Here is a 21439-nt window from a genome sequence, read left to right on the forward strand (position 1 = left end):
GATTTGAAAAAAATTTTCCTAAAAGTAATCGATTGTATTGCTTACAAAAAATGAATGAACGAAAAATATTTTCAATCATCCATAAAAATGTTTAGACTTAAATTGTTGTCGACATCCCATTGACTAATCATTTCGAGTAATACAAGCGATTATTTTTAGAAAAATGTTCTCCAAATCATTCATTTTCCGTAATATAAACGGAGCCTTAGAGTCATATAAAGAAAAAGGACAAGGTGGCTTGACCCTAATTGAGATTGCCCAATATGTATTTGTTACGGTAATTAACTAGAATCAGGGTACAGATACAAACATAATTACAGAAAGATCCACGACACATACCGATTACATATTAACATGGACCATTGAGGTGTTGTTGGATGCTTAATCATGAAAGATGGGGGTGGTACCAATGCTTATCCTCTTGCTTTTTGTTCTTAAATTCAATAACATTCCTCACCAACCCAAAATTAAAAAAAATCAAAAATTAAAATTAAGAAAGAAAGGGAAACAAGCCAAGTGGCTTTTTTCCGACACGGCTTAACTAAAAAGGGGCAGGCGCAAATCTTCTAGAGATTAGAAAGCGCAAAAAAGGTTCATTATTAAGCATGCAAAACCGGGAAAAATAAAAGGCTGAAATTGACCTAAGGCAAAGTCATTTGCGTGCACGACAATAAAGTTAAACCAAACCCCCCAAAAATTAATCAAAAATTAATTAATAAAGAAAATGCGAAAAAGAAATCAATTTAATCTATTATCAACGGCCCAGCTACCATACCACTAGAATTTTCAATTCTCGTGGATCACGTTCCAAACTTTTATTTTTTTTATTTTTTTAAATTTTTTTATATGTCTTGCCACGCCAGCCGGCCCCCTTCGTTGTGTGCTTTTTTTTTTTTTTTACCTCGCTTGGGTAAATCTTAACGTGAGGCCGAGATGGTCGAACCGGTCCATGTCGGCCGCCTCGAGCCATCACTTTCTTGACAGCTGGCAACGTGAATCTGTGCTAACGGGGAAGGAAGGAAGGAAGGTCGCCAAACCCCACAAAGGTCATTTTTATTTGGGTGCGTACCCCAAAAGGCAAGATATAGCGTATATATATTATATTTGCAAAAGAGAAATAGTCATGCAGATAAGATGGAGATACCAGTTTATTGAAAAAAAAAAAAAGAAATTAATCTATTAGGTGGTGGAAAATATTATTATATCCCGTGGTAAGGGCTCGGATGTGGTGCGTGAAGCGGATTGATCGTACATTGGAAGAAAGCGCCTGATCGCCTAATAGGGATGATTATGCAAAGGGAAGAATGTGGGGTGATTGATTGAGAGATTGGTGTTGGTTATCATGCGGGTTTGACTCTGAAGAGCTTAAAGCGAGATAGATGACGTTCGTTGGGTTGAACATGGAAATAGGTGGGCAGGACTGGTCGGTCGATGATTAAGTAAGGTAGCAAATGTAGGTGACCATCTCTTGGGAAATGGAGGTGGATGAGAGAGTCAGGTACGCTCCATCGGTACATACGCATTTTTGGAGAAGAAGGCGTCGGGAAGTGTAGATGGAAGGCTACTTCATTCTAAAAAGAGAGCTGGAGACTTGAGAGGGTTGATTTTTGAAGTGTTTGCCGGTAGCCAGAGCGCTCACTCCTCTGATTATGTCGTGAATATGGCATTCAATCGAGTGTTTTTATACACACGGAATGATACCAAATTAATTATGCAATGTGGAAAATTTGAGAAGTTTTTGGGATTAAAGAAAAGAAGAAAAAGAGAAATGTTGTCGACTTGAAACTTAAAGATCCCCATGGACGAACAAAAGCATTCTACATATCGATCATACTGATAATACAACGCAATTGACCAATTACATGAAACATTCGTATGCCCCATTTCAATGCACGTTTCTATCCTCGAGCCCCATCTCCATGAAGAGTACCTTGGGCATCCGTATTATATGCATCTCAACCAATTTTTTGCTTTTGAATTTTCAATGTCGGCTTCTTTAATTATTGCCTAGCATTTCTCTATGTCATTGTCACATAGTGTGATGATCACGTCCAAGACCTTCTATCTGTCACCACTTTCACTTTGCCACAAAGACATAGACTTGCTCATTTTCGCTTGAGACATTAGAGCATTGAGAGGACCTTTTCCTAGTACAATAGTGACCACCTCTTCATTTTCGTTTATTTTGTAGAAAATGACTGATTCAGATAACGTTTAACTAAAAATAATAATTTATATATCTTGAAATAATAATTATTTTTCATTAACGATAATAATTTATATTTAAATATTTTCATGAACGATAAAATTATTTCCTGCTCATTTATTTTTTGAAATGACACAATCGGGTAACTTTAGAAAATTATGTTTCGAATTATTTATTTTTCGCGGGAAAAACGCGCCGATACCGATCGTTCTTTTTATTTTTGGAGGACCAAGATCTAAAGAATTATGCTGTGATGGAAATCTCAATTCCATGCAAAGGTTTTTGTATCGCTAGATGTGACCTGGGTCAACTTCGAATGAGCAGAGGAGACACGATTGCGTGGCTCTAATTGCAATCCTTTTGTTCCTTTTTCTTTTTTTTCTTCGTGTGTGGTCAAATCAAATCCTGTAATTGCAATTCACTATTCACAATATGTGCCGTGCACGAGGTTGCACTAGGACAGACACGTGGAAAAGGTCTCCACTTCCATGAGCATCCTCATCGTTGACCTTTCTTTTAGGACACCGTGACACGACCCCAACATCGCGTGTTTTCGAGAAAACCGATCGGTCCCAAACTCATCGTATAGATATCTATCTTCCAAAATTCCACTATAATTCTTCCTATGACGCCGACCGTCTTGCATAATATACTATCACGTTAGTTATTTTCAACGATAATTATTTGGTAGGGCTCTTATAGCACAATAATTTTTGCGCTACTATTAAAATAACAGTATATTATGAGCCACAAATTCTCGAAAGAGTACAACTCGCAATAATTTCTAATTATTTTTTTATGGCCCAAAACAAGTTATTTTTCTCATAGTAGATTAACGACAACCACATAAGCATTTCTTTATGTAGAAGGATTATATTAAAATTTCGCTTAAAGTTTGTGACTGAATTGATATCTGTACAATATGTTTTGGACTGATTGGACAATTTCCCCATGTTTTTTGCAAGCTCACGAGCATTAGATCACCGATCATGTACGTTAGCATTGTATGGAGAATGATTTGAAGATACTTTCATAAAAATAATCGCTTAGAAAAATTAAATGAACGAAAAATATTTTCATCGTTAACGAAAATGTCTAGACATAAATTATGGTCGGTAATGGAATTTTTTCATCGACTGATTATTTCAAGAGATACAAACGATCATTTTCAGGAAACTACTTTCTAAATCATTCATTTTTAAACTCCATTTGTTTCGCTGAAAATGAATAATTCTGAAAAATATTTTCTTAAAAATGATCGCTTGTATTGCATATAAAGTTGAATGAACAAAAGGTATTCTCATCGGTCCACGACAATATTTAGACATAAAATGTTGCAAAAAATGAAAAAACATTTCTCATTAGCTGACTGACCCCGCAATCATAAATAATTTTTTTTTCTCGAGATAGCAAATTGACCCCACAATCTCAAATAATTTCCTTTTCTTTTGTTTCCTTTCAAATGTCATTTTCGTTTGCTCATTTCTTTCAAGCCACAAAGTAGCCAATTCGACCAAAAACAAAAAAGGAAGAGGGGGGGAAGGAGGAAATTAATAAAAAAAAAAAAATTTGCGTAAAGGAGGAAATTAATTAACAAGAGAAGAAACGCGTAGCTTGAGATAAAGGCACGAAGAAAGAGCCACGGATCTGGAGTTGACCCCACCACCACCCCATTCATCACGGGATTACCACTCTAAAATTATTCCAAACGGCATCGCCCCCCTCGACCGACACGTGGCAATTGAATCTGGCACTTCCGATCACCAAAGATATTCGATTGTTATGGACATTCCTTTTATAGACAAGGAAAGATAATATATCATACAACATTAATTCAACATTACCATTGATAAATTAATTTCCCCCCCCCCCCTTTTTTTTATTATCGATTTTGCTTTTTTTGCATTTTTTTTTTCGAATATCGGTTTCTCGATCATGGAATTCGTTATACGTATTTCATGTACAAGGGTCAGTCATTTGAATATTAAATCACGTCTTCGTTTGACAGCTCAATTTTTAGAAAACTTGGTCTTTCGTCCAATAGAATCTCGTTATTATAAGGGATAATGACATAAAAATGGTCCATGAGTTTTGGCCCAATATGCAACGTGGGCTCTAAACTTTACCCGATATACAATGTGGTTCCTGAATTTTAAATTTGTTCAATGTGATCCATGGACTTTTGATACACATTCAATTGACCTTTTGGACCGTATGAACTTGAATTGACGGAATGATAACATTAAACATTTTCGTACAGGTTATGGATTAAATTGAACATATACCAAAAGTCCAAGAACCAGATTGAACAGATTAAAAGTTGTACGATGAGCTATAGTTCGGGGATCACATTGAACAAATTTAAAGTTCAGGGACCATATTACACATCGGGTCAAAGTTCAAGAATCGTTTGTGTCCCTTGCCCTTGTTATATATACGGTCGACATAATATAAGTGTTAATTTTTTTTCAATAAAATGTATTTTTTTTTTAGGGGAGGGGGGAATATGTGTGATATAAAGCGATTCATGAAATTTCAAACGACACTTTACCTGTGGACCACCTATAAAAAAAAAAAAAACAAGAAGGGGAGAAAAAACTCCTCGTCATTCACGGGGAAACCCCCCAACCCCAACCCCAACACCGCGACCGGCAAGTGACTGTATACTTTTCCCCGTGAACAGCCGCGGGCCCCACGCCCCCTTCGCTTTCGTTACCAAAAAGACTTTTCCTCCCCCCCTCCTTTTTCGTTTTCCCCCCCCATAATGGCATTAAATTAAACGGACCGTTGGACCCAAAAGCGCACGCCGAAATGACCCTTTTGTCCCCACTTCCCCCACATCTTCTGCTAAAAAACAGGGCTTTTCCTTTTTTTTTTCCTTGAGAAAATGACATTAACAGTCTCCGAACTTTGCCTTAACGTGTAATGCGGCTCATAAACTTTTAATTTGTTCAATGTGATCCTTGGACTTTTGATACGTGTTCAATATAATCCCCGAACTATATGAAAATGTTCAAGTAGTCATTTCACTAATTCAAATTTAGTGACTACATTAAATATTTTTATATAGTTCAATGACTATATTAAATATGTACCAAAAGTTCGACCGCATTGCACGTTGGGTTAAAGTTCAAAGATCGTATTGAACAAATAAAAAGTTCAGAAATTACATTACCCATCGTTTCAAAACTCAAGGATTGTTCGTATCATTTTCCCTTGTTTTTCGTTTCTTCCTTCCCACTCCCATTCCCTTTTGTATCCGGGAAAGTAGCCCGACAAGAACCAATTGCTGATTGACTCGTGGGATTTCACCCATCCATGTGTATGTATGATGTACCACAGAGGTTGTCCTTTCGCTTGCGTTGTTCCTTAACTAGAATGAATGATGAGGGGAGGCCATGCCAAGGAACAAAGAGCGTGTACTTTTCCCTGGGGAGCGAGGGGTGGGGTTTGCTAGTGTTTTCTTCTCTTGTTTTTGGTTTCCCCGAAGGTTGAGATGAGACCCCCCCTTAGAGATCGTCTCGTGGGCGGTCCGCCGGATCCGCTATGAAGGACTGTGTCCACAGAATGAATGCTGAGGATAAGCGATCAATGTTGTTGCTCTCGGGATATCTCGCAGGTGTCGTGACTTAGAACACCGAGAGATGTGATGAAGTGGGGGGGGGGCTCTTGGACCGACCGCCCTTGGCTACTGGGTCATGGACCGACTGCCCTTGGCTACTAGGTCATGTAGTCTTGAAAGATGAATTTGAGCTTACTGACATGTTACGTTCCGATGTGTACTATTATCCCGTTCACGCATCTGTCGGCAGTTCCAATCGTTCGATCGAGTAAGGAGACTATCATATCTCGAGATAGACTTCACACTATGGAAGTCGATCTTTTTTTCACACAAATTGGTTCGGATCCACGGGGACTTGAGAGGGCGAGCAGCTACCACGCATCACTCCGCACAGATCGCTCCCGCCGCGAACCACCAAAACTAAAACCCTACTCTCAAAACGAGCATATGGAATCTTCAGCAATTGCGCAACTGCGGAAGGGAAATTGAATGCTGACCCTCGTCCCACCAAAAGCTTTCAACACGTCGCGGCAGCTATCTATCGTGCGGCCAAACTCGTGCCCCAAAATGCACACGCGTGTCACGGCACATACCATCGCAGCGGTTCCGACCTAGCGTAGCGTGCTCCAAGACTGCTCTCTTGCACGCACGCACGCACGGCCTTTGACGAAATCTAACGCTACGAAGTGCGAATTCGGGGGCATTGTCCGAACGTTCGCTCGTTTTGTCAACCTCGCTTGGCTTCTGCTGCTTTTATCTTTCGTTCCATGGGAGGAGTCTTCCAATTCGAACCCACGAAGCCGTTCTCTGTCTCTCATTCTGCGCCGAAAGCCTCCTCATAAACCCTGCAACGGCAGAGCGAGAACGCCATTGTCGGGGGAGGTCGAATATCTTTGCTGGGTGAAGGCCGAGGGGGAGCGCTAGAGGGTAGGGAGAGGGGAGAGGGAGAGGGGGCGAGAAGATGACGACCCAGTTGCCGGACGACTTCCGGTGCCCGATCTCGCTGGAGATAATGTCCGACCCGGTGATCCTGTCCTCCGGCCACACGTTCGACCGCGCATCCATCCAGCGGTGGCTCGACTCCGGCCACCGCACCTGCCCCATCACCAAGCTCCCCCTCCCCGACCGCCCCTCCCTCATCCCCAACTACGCCCTCCGCAGTCTCATCTCCAACTTCGCCTCCGGCGGCGGCGGCGGCTGCGGCGGAGGCTCCCGGGCCGACCCGGGTCCGAATCCCGAGCCCGGGGCCCTCGTGGCCGCCCTCACCTCCCGGGCGTCCCCGCTCGAGTCGAAGCTCGAGGCTCTGACCCTCTTGACCAAGCTCTCCAATCGCGACCCGGGTTTCCGCCGGCGGCTCACCGAGTCCGGCACCGTGTCGGTGGTCCTCAGCTGCGTTGACTCGGATGATGGGTCGTTGCGCGAGAGGGCGCTGAGCTTGCTGCTGAATCTCAGCTTGGACGACGATAACAAGGTGGGGTTGGTGGCGGAAGGGGCGATTTCGAAGATAGTCGGCGCGTTGAGGGCGGATTCGGCCAACTGCAGGGCGCTCGCCGCCACGATAATCACCAGCTTGGCGGTCGTGGAAGTCAATAAGGCCACGATCGGTGAGTACCCTTTTGCGATTGGTGCTCTGATTTCGCTTCTGAGGGATGGGAATGACAGGGAGAAGAAGGAGGCCGCGACGGCGCTCTTCGCCATATGCTCGTTCCCGGAGAACCGGAAGCGGGCGGCTGCGAACGGGTCGGTGCCGGTTCTGATTAGGGCCGCGGATTCGGGGCTTGAGAGAGCGGTCGAGGTGCTGGCGATGTTGGCCAAGTGCAGGGAAGGGAGGGAAGTGATGGGGAGGTGCGATGGGTGCGTGAGAGTTTTGGTGAAGATGTTGAGGAATGGGGGTTGTAAGGGAGTTCAATGTGCATTGCTGACTCTGTATTCGCTCTGTTGTTACAGTGAGAGAATTTGTGTGGAAGTGAGAAGGCAGGGGGTTTTGGAGATGTGCATTAGGTTGCTGGTGAATGATAATGAGAAGATTAGGAGAAACGCCACCAACTTGGCTCAGCTTCTTCAGGTTGATTCCGATTGTTCTGTGAGATGATCATTCGAGGGGTTAAATTTGCGGATGATTTTGAAGAGGTTGACATGAAATTGGACGCATGTTTTGTGGTCAAGGTTCGGTTTTTTGAATGATGCATAGGCGAGTCGGGTTTGTTGTTCTTGTGTCTTTCTTACCTTTTGTTGGATAGATTTCTGTACAGAGTTAAGAAAAACAAAAGAGTTAGATTTTATTGAAGGACATGTTTTCTGTATCTTGTATATCTGAATAAAGATAACAAGCATGAGCTGTTGCTCAAGTTTTACTTGATTCTTCCGTATTTTCTGGTGTTAAGAAAGTTCATTCTTCTCCAATTTGTTATTAAATGACTTCAAGAAATCTATTTGAATAGTGTAATAGATTCTTCTTTGGGTTGTTTGGTAATACTAGTAATGGAGGAAAGCTAGTTCTATAGAGTGAGTTTTGCTTTTCCATTTGAAGCTAGTGACTGGAAGAAGAGGAAACTGGAGGCATTTTTCTGTACTAGGGGTGTTACCCGTTCTGTCAAATTAGTTGTTTCTCTGATGGTAGCATTGAGAGTCTGAAATGAGTTTCATTCCAATTGTCCGATCTGATGTGTTCAAACTGTGCGAAAATGTTCGCCTGTTCGATTTCTGATACTCTCTATATTATCTCATGAGGTTTTAATCTGGTCTGGCCATGATTGATTAGCTTCTTTTGTATGGCCTTTAGATTATCCACTTCATGGGGGTCTGTAGATCTTCCACGTGAATATGCCTCGCTACCCTAAGTTAGCAACTTTAAGGTCTCACTCATTCCATATGTTCTGTATCATTGCGAAGGAAATTTGGCGAGAATTTTCTTTCACTTAGATCCACTGTCCTCGTTTTAACATTTATCACTTGTATTTGCCTTGCGATACTTTTAGATGTTCGACATTTACCCTGTTGGCGTATGGAAAATTAAGGCCGATCCTGATGTAGAAATAGTTTATGCACACTATAGTGGCAAAGGGATATAGTGAGAAGGACTGTTCTTTCTCTCTCTCCCCCTCTGCCCACCCTGTTTATTGCTGGTCATCGAGCCAATTGCAAATAAATGTCAATTGCTGCAATATCGAGAGTTTCCTTGGCAAGTTCTCAGTCGACTAGCTTCCCGGAGTGTGAGTAATGCGCCGGAGACCTTAACTGGTCTGCCTCTTTCGACCCTTCCCAAGTGGGTTCTTCTGCTTCCCTTTACGAGTTTCATTTTGCTCGACTTCATTGCGGTGCGAATAGGAGTTGCAGTGGGTTGGTCACTTTAGGCAAATCTTGGTACACCTGACTTGAAACTCTCTCTCTCCCTGGTCAATCCGGGTTTGGTGGGTCTCTCTCATCTTCTGTTGTTATCTTCACACTACAACTGCCGAACTTGAAGAGAGCATTAAAAAAGGCTTGCGTTTGTTGCTTGAAAAGCGACTAGAGATGTGCACGAGTTTGCACTCTGTTGACCTGATCCGGTCTCCTCTTTCTCTGCAACATGTTCACATTGATTATTGATTCATGTATGCGTTGCGCTCGGCGGTGGTTGCCGGCGGATGAGAGAGACGTGGCTAACAAGAGAAAAAGGTTTGGCTACAAGCCACCATTGTTGGATAATGAAAGGTTTGGCATGCTTTGTGGAAAGGGTTGAACCGGCCTAGACTGTCTTGTGCTTTGGATGCAATTATAAGTGGTAATATTCTGGAATGTGAATGCAAAGTTGGTTTTGCTTGTTTATAATAAATTGCAATTTAAGTACCTTACGAAAGAGCTCACGTCTTAGGGTTTTCACGTCAATAAAGAGGCAGCAACTAAGGGAAGCCTTTTTCTTTTTCCATTGTGTTCTTTTCTTTTCCATGGAGTTTCCGTGGGAAAGGACGCATATTTCCGTAGGGGCCGATGTATTCCTCTGATCCTTATCGAAAGAAACTCCCTTCAACCATGCTTCTAATTTGCATGTTACACATTACGAATATCACCCACGTCCAAATTTAACTAGAATTAGATGTGGGTAAGGTTGACGCTCGTAACCTTCTAAAGAAAAGCCGATATCGAAAAAGACCAAATACCCTTTTTCTTGCAAGCTCATTGCAGTGTCTTGGTTGGGATTTAAGTGGTTTTGAATGTTTCGTGTGGGTGTGAGAATTTAGGATCTAGGAACGAGCATCTTTGGGAGAAAATGATATTTTCATAAATATGGACATAAGGATAATCAATATAAATATGCAAACAGGTCTCCAAAGGTAAAACGTGTGTTCTTGGTATTTTCACCAGTAGAGATATGTAACTATGTAAGTAATCATTGGACGAGAGATGGTGTATTTTTTTTGGTAATTTCCCTTTTTTCAATAAAACACCCAAGATTTAATAGATTATTGAGAGAAGGTTATATAAGTTCTTGAAAAGTGTCGTATGTGAATATTCATCCTTATGTCTTATGTGTCATGATCCCAAGGTTTCAGATACACAAAGGGCCGTGCACGATTCAAGAAGACCGGGCCGTCTCCTAGGATTTCCGAAGTTCTCTAGAATATTCTCGAGGACAAACGATATAATAAATGTATCGAGTTCTAGAGCATGCTCGGCATAAATGCCGGTAGTTGGTAGACGGGATAGGGAGATGCAATCTCCACCATTAGATCTAGAGTTGATCGACGACTGTAATGAGATGACTTCTTATATAAATAGGGGTGCTCTTCTCTTCATTTGTAATCACCAAACGCTTGAGCGATAGAAATATTCTCTTCTAGAGCTTCTCTCTCTAACTCTTTCTCTCTACGATCTGGGTTGGTTAGCAAGCGATCGATCCCTAGGAAAGTCTTGAGTTAGGTGATTCATTGATCCAAAGGAGTCTAAGTCACCGCACGGTCTCGATCCCAAGCATCAGCCCGTGACATATATGCATGTTTCCGTAGGCAAAGATCCTTAGATGTGTTGGGCTCAGGATGAATTCCACATGATACAACAAAGTTTTAGGTGATCCATGGACGAATATCTTGTCAGGTCCATCCTGGTCATAACCAAATTACGGGCGTCATGGCCCTCCTGAAACTCCAATCGAATTTTGGATATGTTCAAGAATACCTAACCACTTTATGAATAAGGAGGATTAATCCCATAAGTTGACAAAATGTTATTTTGGGATGGACCTAACTCATCTTTGAAAGGTAGATACATTGAATTTCCTAAAGGTAAGTTGTGAAATTCAATCAGGGTGGAATTCAAGTTGACAAATTAGCGGTTACCTAATCGGAGCAGCTATATATGAGATGCTGGTAGTAAATGTCGTAATCCTATGCATTAGATTAATCACAATTGACTAATTGAGGCATTTCTTTAAGGAAGTATGATTAGATTATTCACCATTTGAAATCAGAAAAGTCAATTTGAAGATATGTCTATCTTATGTGTAAGGCTCTATAGTCCTACTTTCCAATTGGTCCAAATTTGACCTCAATTTCGAATTATGTTATGTCACCTATCTAGCCTTTGTGAATTGATAAAAAAAAATCACTTTTTTTTGCTTGACTTGAGAATAATAAGGTTCTGTCATATAGATTATATTTTCCCTCCTTTTCTTTTCTAGACCTTTCCAATTCAGAAGTTTACGGTCTTGGGATAGTAATTAGTCCGCAACTTGGCATTAAAATTTACAGTAACGTGGATTGCAATAATGACTATTACGTTACAGGTCTATTATAAATTATTTGCATACTTGCAATTATAGCAATAACAGCATAATCTCTATTTCAATAAAAATTACAACAGCTATTACACGACCCCGTGTAATAGCTTATTGTAGATTGACTGTAATGGCTATTTCTCTCTTTTCTCACACTTACTCTATCAATGTTAGATTATTAATTATAATTACGAGCTACATTAATTATTACTGAGCTTATTAATTTACCCCAAACTAATTTTTTGACTATAAAAAATCCCAAACTGATACACTTGTGACAAATTTACTCAAAACTAATTTTTTGACCACAAAAAACCCCAAACTGGTAAATTTGTGACAAATTTACCCTCCGTTCGTTTCCGTTAAATTGGATTAATACAAAAAAAATTCATAAACTGGTACACCTGTGACATATTGAGGGTAAAACCCAAAACTTGTACATCCGTCAACTACCACGTGTTATTTAAAAAAGTAATTTAATTGTAAAATTTAACAGAAACTAACAGAGAATAAATTTGTTACAAGTGTACGAGTGTGGGGTTTTTGGTGGTCAAAATATTATTTTGAGGTAATTTGTCATAGGTGTAGCGGTTTGGGGTTTTTCGTGATATTAACCTTGAATATAATGGCAAACACGTAAAATATTGATGATTAATTGTGCTGTCTTTTTATAATATATAGCTATTTGTTATATTTGAACGTATCCGTAATAATGATTATATATTACTAAATGCATTAATTGATATTCAAATTGTTGCATGATTTTATTTCAAATTCCATCATACTACTCGTTATAATAACTAATATGTGTTTTAACATAATCCCATAATATAACTAAAATTTTATGATAATTATAAATGAATTATCAAAAATCAAATAAAAAGTTATATATCAAAATGCAATACTTTTTATATATAGGATATTAAACCCATGATTAGCTATTAAAATGATAATTATTGTATATAATTTTTATTTTTATATACTCATATTATGTGCTTAAATTTTAATTCTATTCATAATTTATTGAAATACTAAAAGATTAATTATCCAAGGACCCAGGCACAGAGGCGCAGCTATGTGAAGGCCCACGAAACGCCTTGCAAAGTCCCATGAATTGGTAAAATCTAGGGCTTTGGCCTATAAATGTGGCCCCGATTTGATAGTTTGCACACAATTGTTAGAATTCGAACGGGTGACTTCCCTTCCCAATTTGCAAATCATGCAACGCCCCAACTAATAACGACAACTCTTGGGCGATAGATATAAGTAAATATTTGATAAAATAAATTTTGCATCTAATAATACATGCGAGCCATTAGACTCGCGAACCATATCAATCTTGATTTCAGGGGAATTTTGAGAATTCTCATGCTAATCTCGCTTTTGCGTATGTCAATCATAAAACTAAACAGTGAAAGTATTACAATACTTAAAGAAAAGAGTTCAATAGGTATTACAACTCTATTACATTACGGCGTAATTCACGTACTTATCTCATTACTGCAACCAAATGGGCTGTTAGCGAATGATAATTCAAATAGGTTAAATAGCTGGTTGATAAAAAAAAATGGGACTTCTCGTAGCATGAAGTTTTAGGCGTGATTTTCACTCGACCTATGGTAAGCTCTTGAGGCCATTTACGAAGAAGTGATTCTTTGCTAGTCTTGCCAATCGTGCCATTGCAAGCCAATATATTTATGCCTTCAGTTTTCCATTAAAACATTGCACATCAGGTCAAATGATAAAAAGCGAACATTGTTATTTATTTCTTCAGGACGCAGAGGTGCATGCATAGAGATTAGCCTATCTGGATAGGAGGATCAAGGAACACTTTACAAGCCTCATAAATCGATTAATTTTAAGCCTTTTTACATGTTGCATGTCGCTCTAAATTAGAGATTTTTCACGTGATGGTAGTATTTGAATGATGAAATCTCTGACGCCCCAATCAATTATGCAAAAGAAAGATGGAAAAAAGCAGCAATTTCGTTAATCAATTGTGACGATAGGCTTACATGCTGGCCTGCCATCCCAGCATTTGGGCCGGCCCAATTTACCTTTCAATTGTCGAAGGTGAATTGCAATTTGCCGAGAAGCCCAATTGAGCCTAGCAAATGGTCAAGATTGCTTCTTCCCAGCAACACTATTGTAGTCGCGGATCGTGTTCGTGTCGTGTCAATTTGGAGCATAATGTTAGATAACTCGATCCCGACAAGGCCATTCAACTTTATTATAAGTATATCATTCAATTAATCATGCATGCCAGACCTTCGCCTCTAACATAACATAACCAGCTTGCTAATCGGTAGTACGGACGTGGTAAGGATATGAACGGCTCGATATATAGGTGAAGTGGATCATTGTAATTCCGAGCACAATCCACCATAGAAGTATCTATCAAAGTATACAATGTGAAGAGGACTTCCTACTTTTCAGAATTCTGATCCACCTAGCTTTTCCATTCATCCATATATTCATTCGGGTGGTTTGGCAACCTCAGGAAATTAACAAGTTTCAACATTTTAGGGATGATAACGCTTGCTGCTATGAATAAACATTAGTTCAAATACATTGAAATTTAAAAAAATGATACATTCAAAACTCTTTGACAAACCCTACCTCCACTGAGCTCCTGCGCGTGCTAGAGATTATATTCGAGACAAAAATATAAATTTCCAGAAAGGAGTCAACTCTTACTCCTTTTTCTTTTCCCCTCTAGCGATCATTTTGCTGAATTTTTACATTTGATGGCGAACTAATTTCCAAAGATCTTGTTCAAAAAGTAGCGAATTGCATATACCACGTAACATTCCTACATTTAGCATGCGTCGTTAGTTAAGTTGATGACACAGGTTCATTTCCAATTACATCACGTAAAGACCCCGTTAGAATTGCCGGCTGATCTTATCAAGCGTATCGTGTTCGAATCGAGCTCATGTGTCGTGTCCAAAATGGGCAAATCCTTAGCAAGCTCTCAAAATGCACAACCCTCCTCAACTCGCCTGGAAAAAAACCCATATGGAGAATCTTGCAATCGGACTCCGACCTGTCGAGACGAAGTGGTGGATCCCGACATTGAACCTTTGACTGTGGAGGAACTCGTGCGTTAGCGGTCGGCCAACTTCGGTTTTCCCATTTTTTCCCTCAAAACAAAGAGAAAAGAGAGCAGGAAAGTGATGTGGGTTGAGATGAATCATGTGATGTTACCACGCACGCAGGAACACGAGCCTTTTTCATGATTGTATCCTCCCGAAAAAGCCAGCATGAACCTCCAAAAAGCCAACTCAAAGCATGATTATGCAGGCGGAAGATGGTAAAAGAAATGGGAATCGTAATTATGCATGAGTAGTTCATAGAATCTAACGAACCGTTTAGGCTATAATGACTACGAGCGGTGGAGTCAATCGGTGACCCACCATAACTGGGGTACAGTCTGCTCTTTGGACCTAACAAGTCATGACCATGCTTGTTGTACCTAGGTAGCTCCTGCGTATGGTGCCCGAGTTGGATCTTGGGTAGGAGGGGTCGACCCCAAGACCTTTCTTGAATGCTACACTTGTCGAGATTGGGTCGATCATTGTTCCTCCCCGGAAGTGTAGTTATAGCTCTTGTTCGACCTGCAGTTCACTTTTTTCAAAGGAGATTAAACTTTGTTAGATATCGGTCTAACCTACTGTAGTGTTGTGCTTGGACCGACCCGGTTATGTGGAGAGTCATGCCTCGCTGGTCTGTGTCATGGCATGTAGCCCAAGCATTAATAGATCGTGTCGATTCGTGATCATGCCCGTGTTATCGCTTTTGTCATCTACATGCCAGCTCCTATCGTATCCATATACTTTTCTTTTCTATTGTGAATCACTCATCATCTTTGACTTGGGCTTCACCTTCGATTCTTAATGTCTCCATTGACATTATAATTTTCGGCTAGAATTAAACTCGAACTTAGCCATTGATAAGCTACCAATTGGGTAGTGCCTAGGCCGGTCAATCTTGTGCCTATTGGGCGAGGCCGTGCTATGGGTGGCTCGGCGAACCGCAACCTCAAGAAGGACAAAAAGGAATACCAATGGAGCTTTATTATACCTGATTACAAATGCCGAGCGACCGCAAGATTCTTTCGGGCTACGATATTTCTGGACATCAAAGTCAATAACGACGTGTTAATTGCTAAGAATTTTCTTTCGAATGGACACACAACAAATGACCGATTAGGGTTGCCAAAGTTATCTCATAAAAGCTTGGACAATGCACAACCCCTACTCTGGAAAGGTCTACGTCCCTCACTACTATGTTCGTTTTGTCTCTTCTGAGTTTGGGGATGATGTGACATCCTTTCTTTTTAGCACGTTTGGGATGGTTCATCAGCTCCGCATGTGTAAACAAATATAATCAATTTGTCAGATAGGTAGACCAATAACTAGTCGGTTACGAATTTGATTGAAGAATGAAAATATTCCTAAAGTTTAGTGACAATATTTTTATGTTAGAAAGTACAACCAAAAAATCTAAACTTATGGTTAAAATAAGACCACATGAATAGAAATAATATATATGACCTGTTGTCATGCGATGTCGGATAATATTTTAACACTTCCTATCATGTTCAAGCCGAATTAGAAGAGGCATGTGGAATTTGACTAGTGAGAAATGAACAGACATACGCAAAACGGAAAATATTGACTTTGATATTATGTTAGAAATTTTATCTTTATCCTTTATAAACAGGGACAAGTGCTAATTATTTCATAGATTTCTTTCAAGAATTTAATATGTTAAATATCATACAGAAGTCTAAATACATGTTTGGACATTGATCTTTACTTTTTTTTTCTTTTTGCTTAGTTTGAACCTTACATAACCCATGTACTTTGACTTTTCTAAAGTCTGAAACTTTCATAAATCTCGAATGATGATACTAAGATTTACATATAATTTTTTTCATATTTTTCAATATTTGATAATGTATAACATTTTGACCGTGAAAGAAATCAAAACATACCTTTGGCCTATTTTCAAGTGTAAAAAACAAGCCCTAATACACTGACAACAGAAGTTAATGCAAACAACAAACAATAATAATATATAATACAACTTTTCTAAACTTTTCTCGTTAACTGTTCTAAAAAATTATTAAACTATTAGAAGAAACCTTGATATGTTATTTAAACACTCCAAAAAAGCTATAAATGAAGGCGTGATTTTAATATTTCGATACTCCAACAGCTTCAAATGACATGAATTAAAGGCCTGCTTATTTATGATTAAGTGAGAGTAGAAAATTCTCGCCCAAATTTTAAGATATTATTTTATGAAAAAATTACATGTAAATCAATGTACCAACATCTAAACTTTGAGAATTTTTCGGGCGGGCTATAGAAATTCGAATCGCATTAAAAAATAAGAAGTAAAACTCAATCGAGACACGCCCAAAATGCCCAATATGTTGATAGTTGGTTGTGGTGGACTCAGCCACAGCTGAAGTCTTGAATGACTGTGAACTCGGAATATTTGGAATCAATGCCTTTTTTTTTCCCTTGACCCTGCTAAAGTTTTGTCGTGACAAGTCATGCCTGATTTGATAATATTAGTTGGCACGTTGCAAGTTCATACGACATTTTCAGGCCCGTGCACATAAATTTTTTTTTTGTAATACCGGAAATAAAATAATTTCGGGTGCCGCAGGGTGACTTAACCGGTGCACGTGTGTGGTGGCTAGCACGTGTCGCCCCCAGGGTTTACCTCCCGGCTGTCGGCCGTGCGGGGGTTCCCTGGGTCACCAAAAAAAAAATAAAAAAAAAATAATTAGACATGAAATTCATTTATTAGGAGAAGGAAAAAGCAAAACCGAGTGCGAATTTGGACAGTGGTCTTCTTGATTATTTGATAGTTTGGAATCGATTTGTATGTGTCACGTGAGCTTGGTGACCTGTAGACGGCGAGCCATTCAGAAGACGTAGCTTTTGGAATTATTATTCATTCTATTAATATATATTATTATTTTTAATTAAGTTGCTTCCCCACGACTCTCCCACTATTTTGTGGAAGTCAATGATCTCGACGCCTGAACAAAACATGTGGTTTGTAGTATCGAGACGATGGCCCCGTCCACAAGCATCGGACCTTGATATGACAAATTAATGAATTATTACAAATGTTACGATATAAATTAAAACAAAATTCAAAAGAGCCGGCTCGCGTGCTGACATACCAACTAATTTCAATTCCCGTGGCTTTAGTTTGATTTCAAATGAAATTAGATATCATATATTGTGGATTGGTCACGCATGAGGCGTGGATACCCACGTCATGTAGAGGCTTTCATGAAATTTTAAATATGAGCTGAATTTGAAATATGCACAAATTTAATGGTGGGATGGATTAGGTTAGCCTTGAAGTGTTGGACCGGGTCCCAAACACCACAATTACATGGTGTTAAACGAGTTTCAAGATCGATTTAAGCTGGGTGTGATTCGTAAAAAGGACAAAGGCCATAAAAAATCCTAAATTATACCCACTGTGACATACTTATCATGAATTTTTTTCCTGTGACGCCACCAAACTCATACCTATGTAGCAAATTTATCCTCAATCAAAGTTTTGTCAATAACCATTAAAATTCTTGCATAAATGAACGCCATAAAATATATAGTGTTGGCACAACGCTCACATGGCTTGAGTAAAATAAAAAAAACGACGTTGTTTTAGTTAAAAAATCATTTAACGGAACTTTGACAAAGGGTAAATTTGTCACATAAGAACAAGTTTGAGGTTTTTCATGTCACAAGAAAAAAGTTTATGGTAAATATATCACAATGGGCATGGTTTTGAGGTTTTTGATGTAAAAAAAAATTAAAGGTAAATGTGTTACAGTAGACATAGTTTTTTTTTTTGGGAGGAGTGTTGGAAATAAATATAGGGTTGGAAACCGGGAGTGACTCGTTATGCAACCCAACTCGATATCACTCGAACATCATTAAGTCATTATGTAACCCGACTCGATAGTGCGTTTGTAAGTGTATTTTGAATCCGGCTTACTTAACTGGGGTGGTTTTTGGACACCCCATTTGAAAGTTCATCTCGGATTTCTGAATTCAAGTCGCCATTGATTGGGATTGAATGTTAAGTCTGCCATCGCAATCCCAATGTATACGGCAACCGGGGGAAAGATTTAGGTGACGATAGAAAGATGCAACAGTGACGTATGGAACGAATTTGTTATTTTTGGCCAGTGACTAGGGACTGCAAATTTTACCTATTGTAGATTCTACCGTTTGGTATACACTAAAGGTTGCTTTTTTCTATTCCCATGTAAGGTTGGACCACTATGAAAATAGAAAATTTATCCAAATATGCAAAGATGTAGGGCATGAGAAAATTATTGGGTTGCCCGCCGAATTTGGAATTTGATGTTGAATATTCTTTTCTTACCCCTATATTACATAGATATATCTGTTTTATTCTATAGAGCAAAGATGACCTCCGACGGGGATCGCAATTCTTATTTTCTTTTCCCAAATATCGCTCTGTAGTTATCTCATAAAGAGTATTCTATTGATGGACAATTCAAATTCCTAATTTCTCAGGAGACGCAAAAAACGAAACTATTTTCCAAAGATTGGAAATCTTCCCTCGACTGTGGCGGTTTAGTTTTCGCGCCAGTTCTATTCACCCTTTCCTTCCAAAAAAGATGGATTTGAAGGTTTTTTACCTTAAGTTAGAAAACTTTCCCTGCTGTCCTTCTTTCAGCCGGTCCTGACTTCCTTCTCTTCTCGATAATCCTATAAATCGGTAACCGGATTGGAAACAGGTAAGAGGCATCTTATAAGTATTTTTCTCTTTCGATGTATGTGTTCAATTTTTTTTATATCGTGAATTGATACTTTAAATGTTTTGTAATGAAAGAATTCTAGCCATAAGGTTATAAGTGTCAATGTTCACACACACACACACACACATTCAATGAACCTTAAAATGAGATTAATAACCATGGCCGATATGCCTTTCTTTTGGTGGGTCAAAGAGAGAAGTTTAGAGATATATGACAGAGATTGAAATGTGACTAAAGAACGATGCAGGCATGACGTCGATAGGGTTTATGTCTAAATATAGGTAAGGCAATGAAGTGCGAGAGAGTGATTTTTGACCTCCGAAAAGTCTGCTCATATGGTAAAAGAATGAAATTCAATGCAAGTAAAGAAGGAAATACAAAATGAACTTATCAAGAAATCATGATATTAGGAATTATTACGCAAAAATGACGCTGGGGTGACATCGGCAACGTCTGCATGCTTATGTATCGTTGGTGGGAAAGAGGTTGAACATGTCAATCTTTATAAAAATCAACCGAAATTGTCAGAAATACATGTACTTCAAAAGCAAGGATTATTTCTTTAAAAAATAGGAAAAATGTCGATTTGATGAATAACGTGTACAAATATTAACATTACAAAATACAAATATGACAAATCTAGGGCAAAGGGGCTCAAAAGGAAAATTCTCGGATGATCGACGGAATCATGATGAAAAAGTTACGGTCAAAAAGAGCAATTATATTTTTTTCATAAATAAAATTCATAGGTAAGTGGAAGATAATTAAACCTGGTCACCCAAGAAAGAATTATCTTTTTTTGATGAAAAAGAAACACGAAAGTCCATAAATTAATAATTCCATTTTTATTTGCCATTTGTTTAAAATCTAAAATTTGAATCTTTTCAATTTTACAGACATTTTTAAAGAAAAAGTTCGAATCTTAAAATATTTTTCTCTTTTCATATGTATGCAATTTCTTCATATTTTATAAATAATCTCTTTTTATTAATTAAAAATGTGAATATTTTGTAAATGGCAATTTCGCAAAATGTTTTAAATGTCAATTTTTTACATACGCGCAACGTATGTGCACTATTACTAGTACATACAATGCCAACTGTAATTAACATTAATATTATTAACAAAATATTGTCTCATTATAGCTACAACTCACAAGGAAAGATTGTGGATAACAATTGTGACGTCCTAGATTAACTTACCGAGCCACTGTTTGCTTTGGCTCGTCCCATATCAAGTCTCTTGGCTCGTCCTAGATTATATTTTTGGTCTTGAGCACCTTCCCAAGAGGTCATCTATCTTAAGAGTACTCCCACCTGAGCACGCTTAATTTTGGAGTTCCAAAGCTAAGCATGACCATTACATAAAAATGCGCCTCCTCGAGTTAATTTAAGTTTTCACATATACATCATAAAATGGCTCTCTCCATGTTCGGTGTACAGTTCGGTTCATTTCTATCCCTTTCATTATCCTAAAAGTCTGCCAGGAGCAGTTTTTTGTTCAGGCCCTCTGGCCCCCGACGACCACTCTCAGCCTTCGTCGGACCGGGTCATTATAACAATAGTATAATATTAGGTGAAGGACCTTAAACGAGACTACAAATAACCATCGCTAATATGCCTTTTCTTTGGTTTGTTTAAAGGAAAATGGGACTAAAGTATGACGCAGGCATGACGCCATGAGCGTATTATGCGTATACATATAGATAAGGTAATAATAAAAGAAGAGTGAGAATGTGACTGTTGACATCCGAAACGTCTACAAATATGGTAAAATAATCAAATTCAATGCAAGCAAGAAGAGAAATACAAAATGAACTCATCAAAAAATAATGATATCATAATGCACAAATTATTAGGAATTATTACGTAAAAATGACGATGGGATGACATCGGCAATGTCTACATACGTATCTATCGTTGGGGGGCGGGTGGGGAAGAGGTTGAACATGTCAATAATTATAAAAATCAATAGGCATTGTCTAGAAATACAAGTATTTTAATGCAAGGATTATTTCTTTAAAACATATGGCCCCGAAAAAACATCGATGTGATGAATAAAATGTAGGAATATTAACATTACAAATACAAA

At 38.9% G+C, this 21439-nt stretch overlaps 1 protein-coding gene across 1 annotated transcript; it reads left to right on the forward strand.

Moving 5' to 3' along the window:
* Positions 1-6214: 6214 nt before the first annotated feature.
* On the forward strand, positions 6215-8932 carry LOC115677935 (U-box domain-containing protein 8). The gene is made up of 2 exons (XM_056303873.1): positions 6215-7968; positions 8551-8932. Exon 1 carries the CDS (start codon positions 6730-6732, stop codon positions 7858-7860), a length of 1131 nt encoding a protein of 376 aa, XP_056159848.1. The 5' UTR covers positions 6215-6729; the 3' UTR covers positions 7861-7968; positions 8551-8932.
* The last annotated feature ends 12507 nt before the right edge of the window (positions 8933-21439 follow it).

This window comes from Syzygium oleosum, unplaced genomic scaffold, assembly GCF_021117445.2.
Source record: "Syzygium oleosum isolate NSW1041296 unplaced genomic scaffold, Sole_v2.1 Sole_v2.29, whole genome shotgun sequence".
Lineage (NCBI taxonomy): Eukaryota > Viridiplantae > Streptophyta > Magnoliopsida > Myrtales > Myrtaceae > Syzygium > Syzygium oleosum.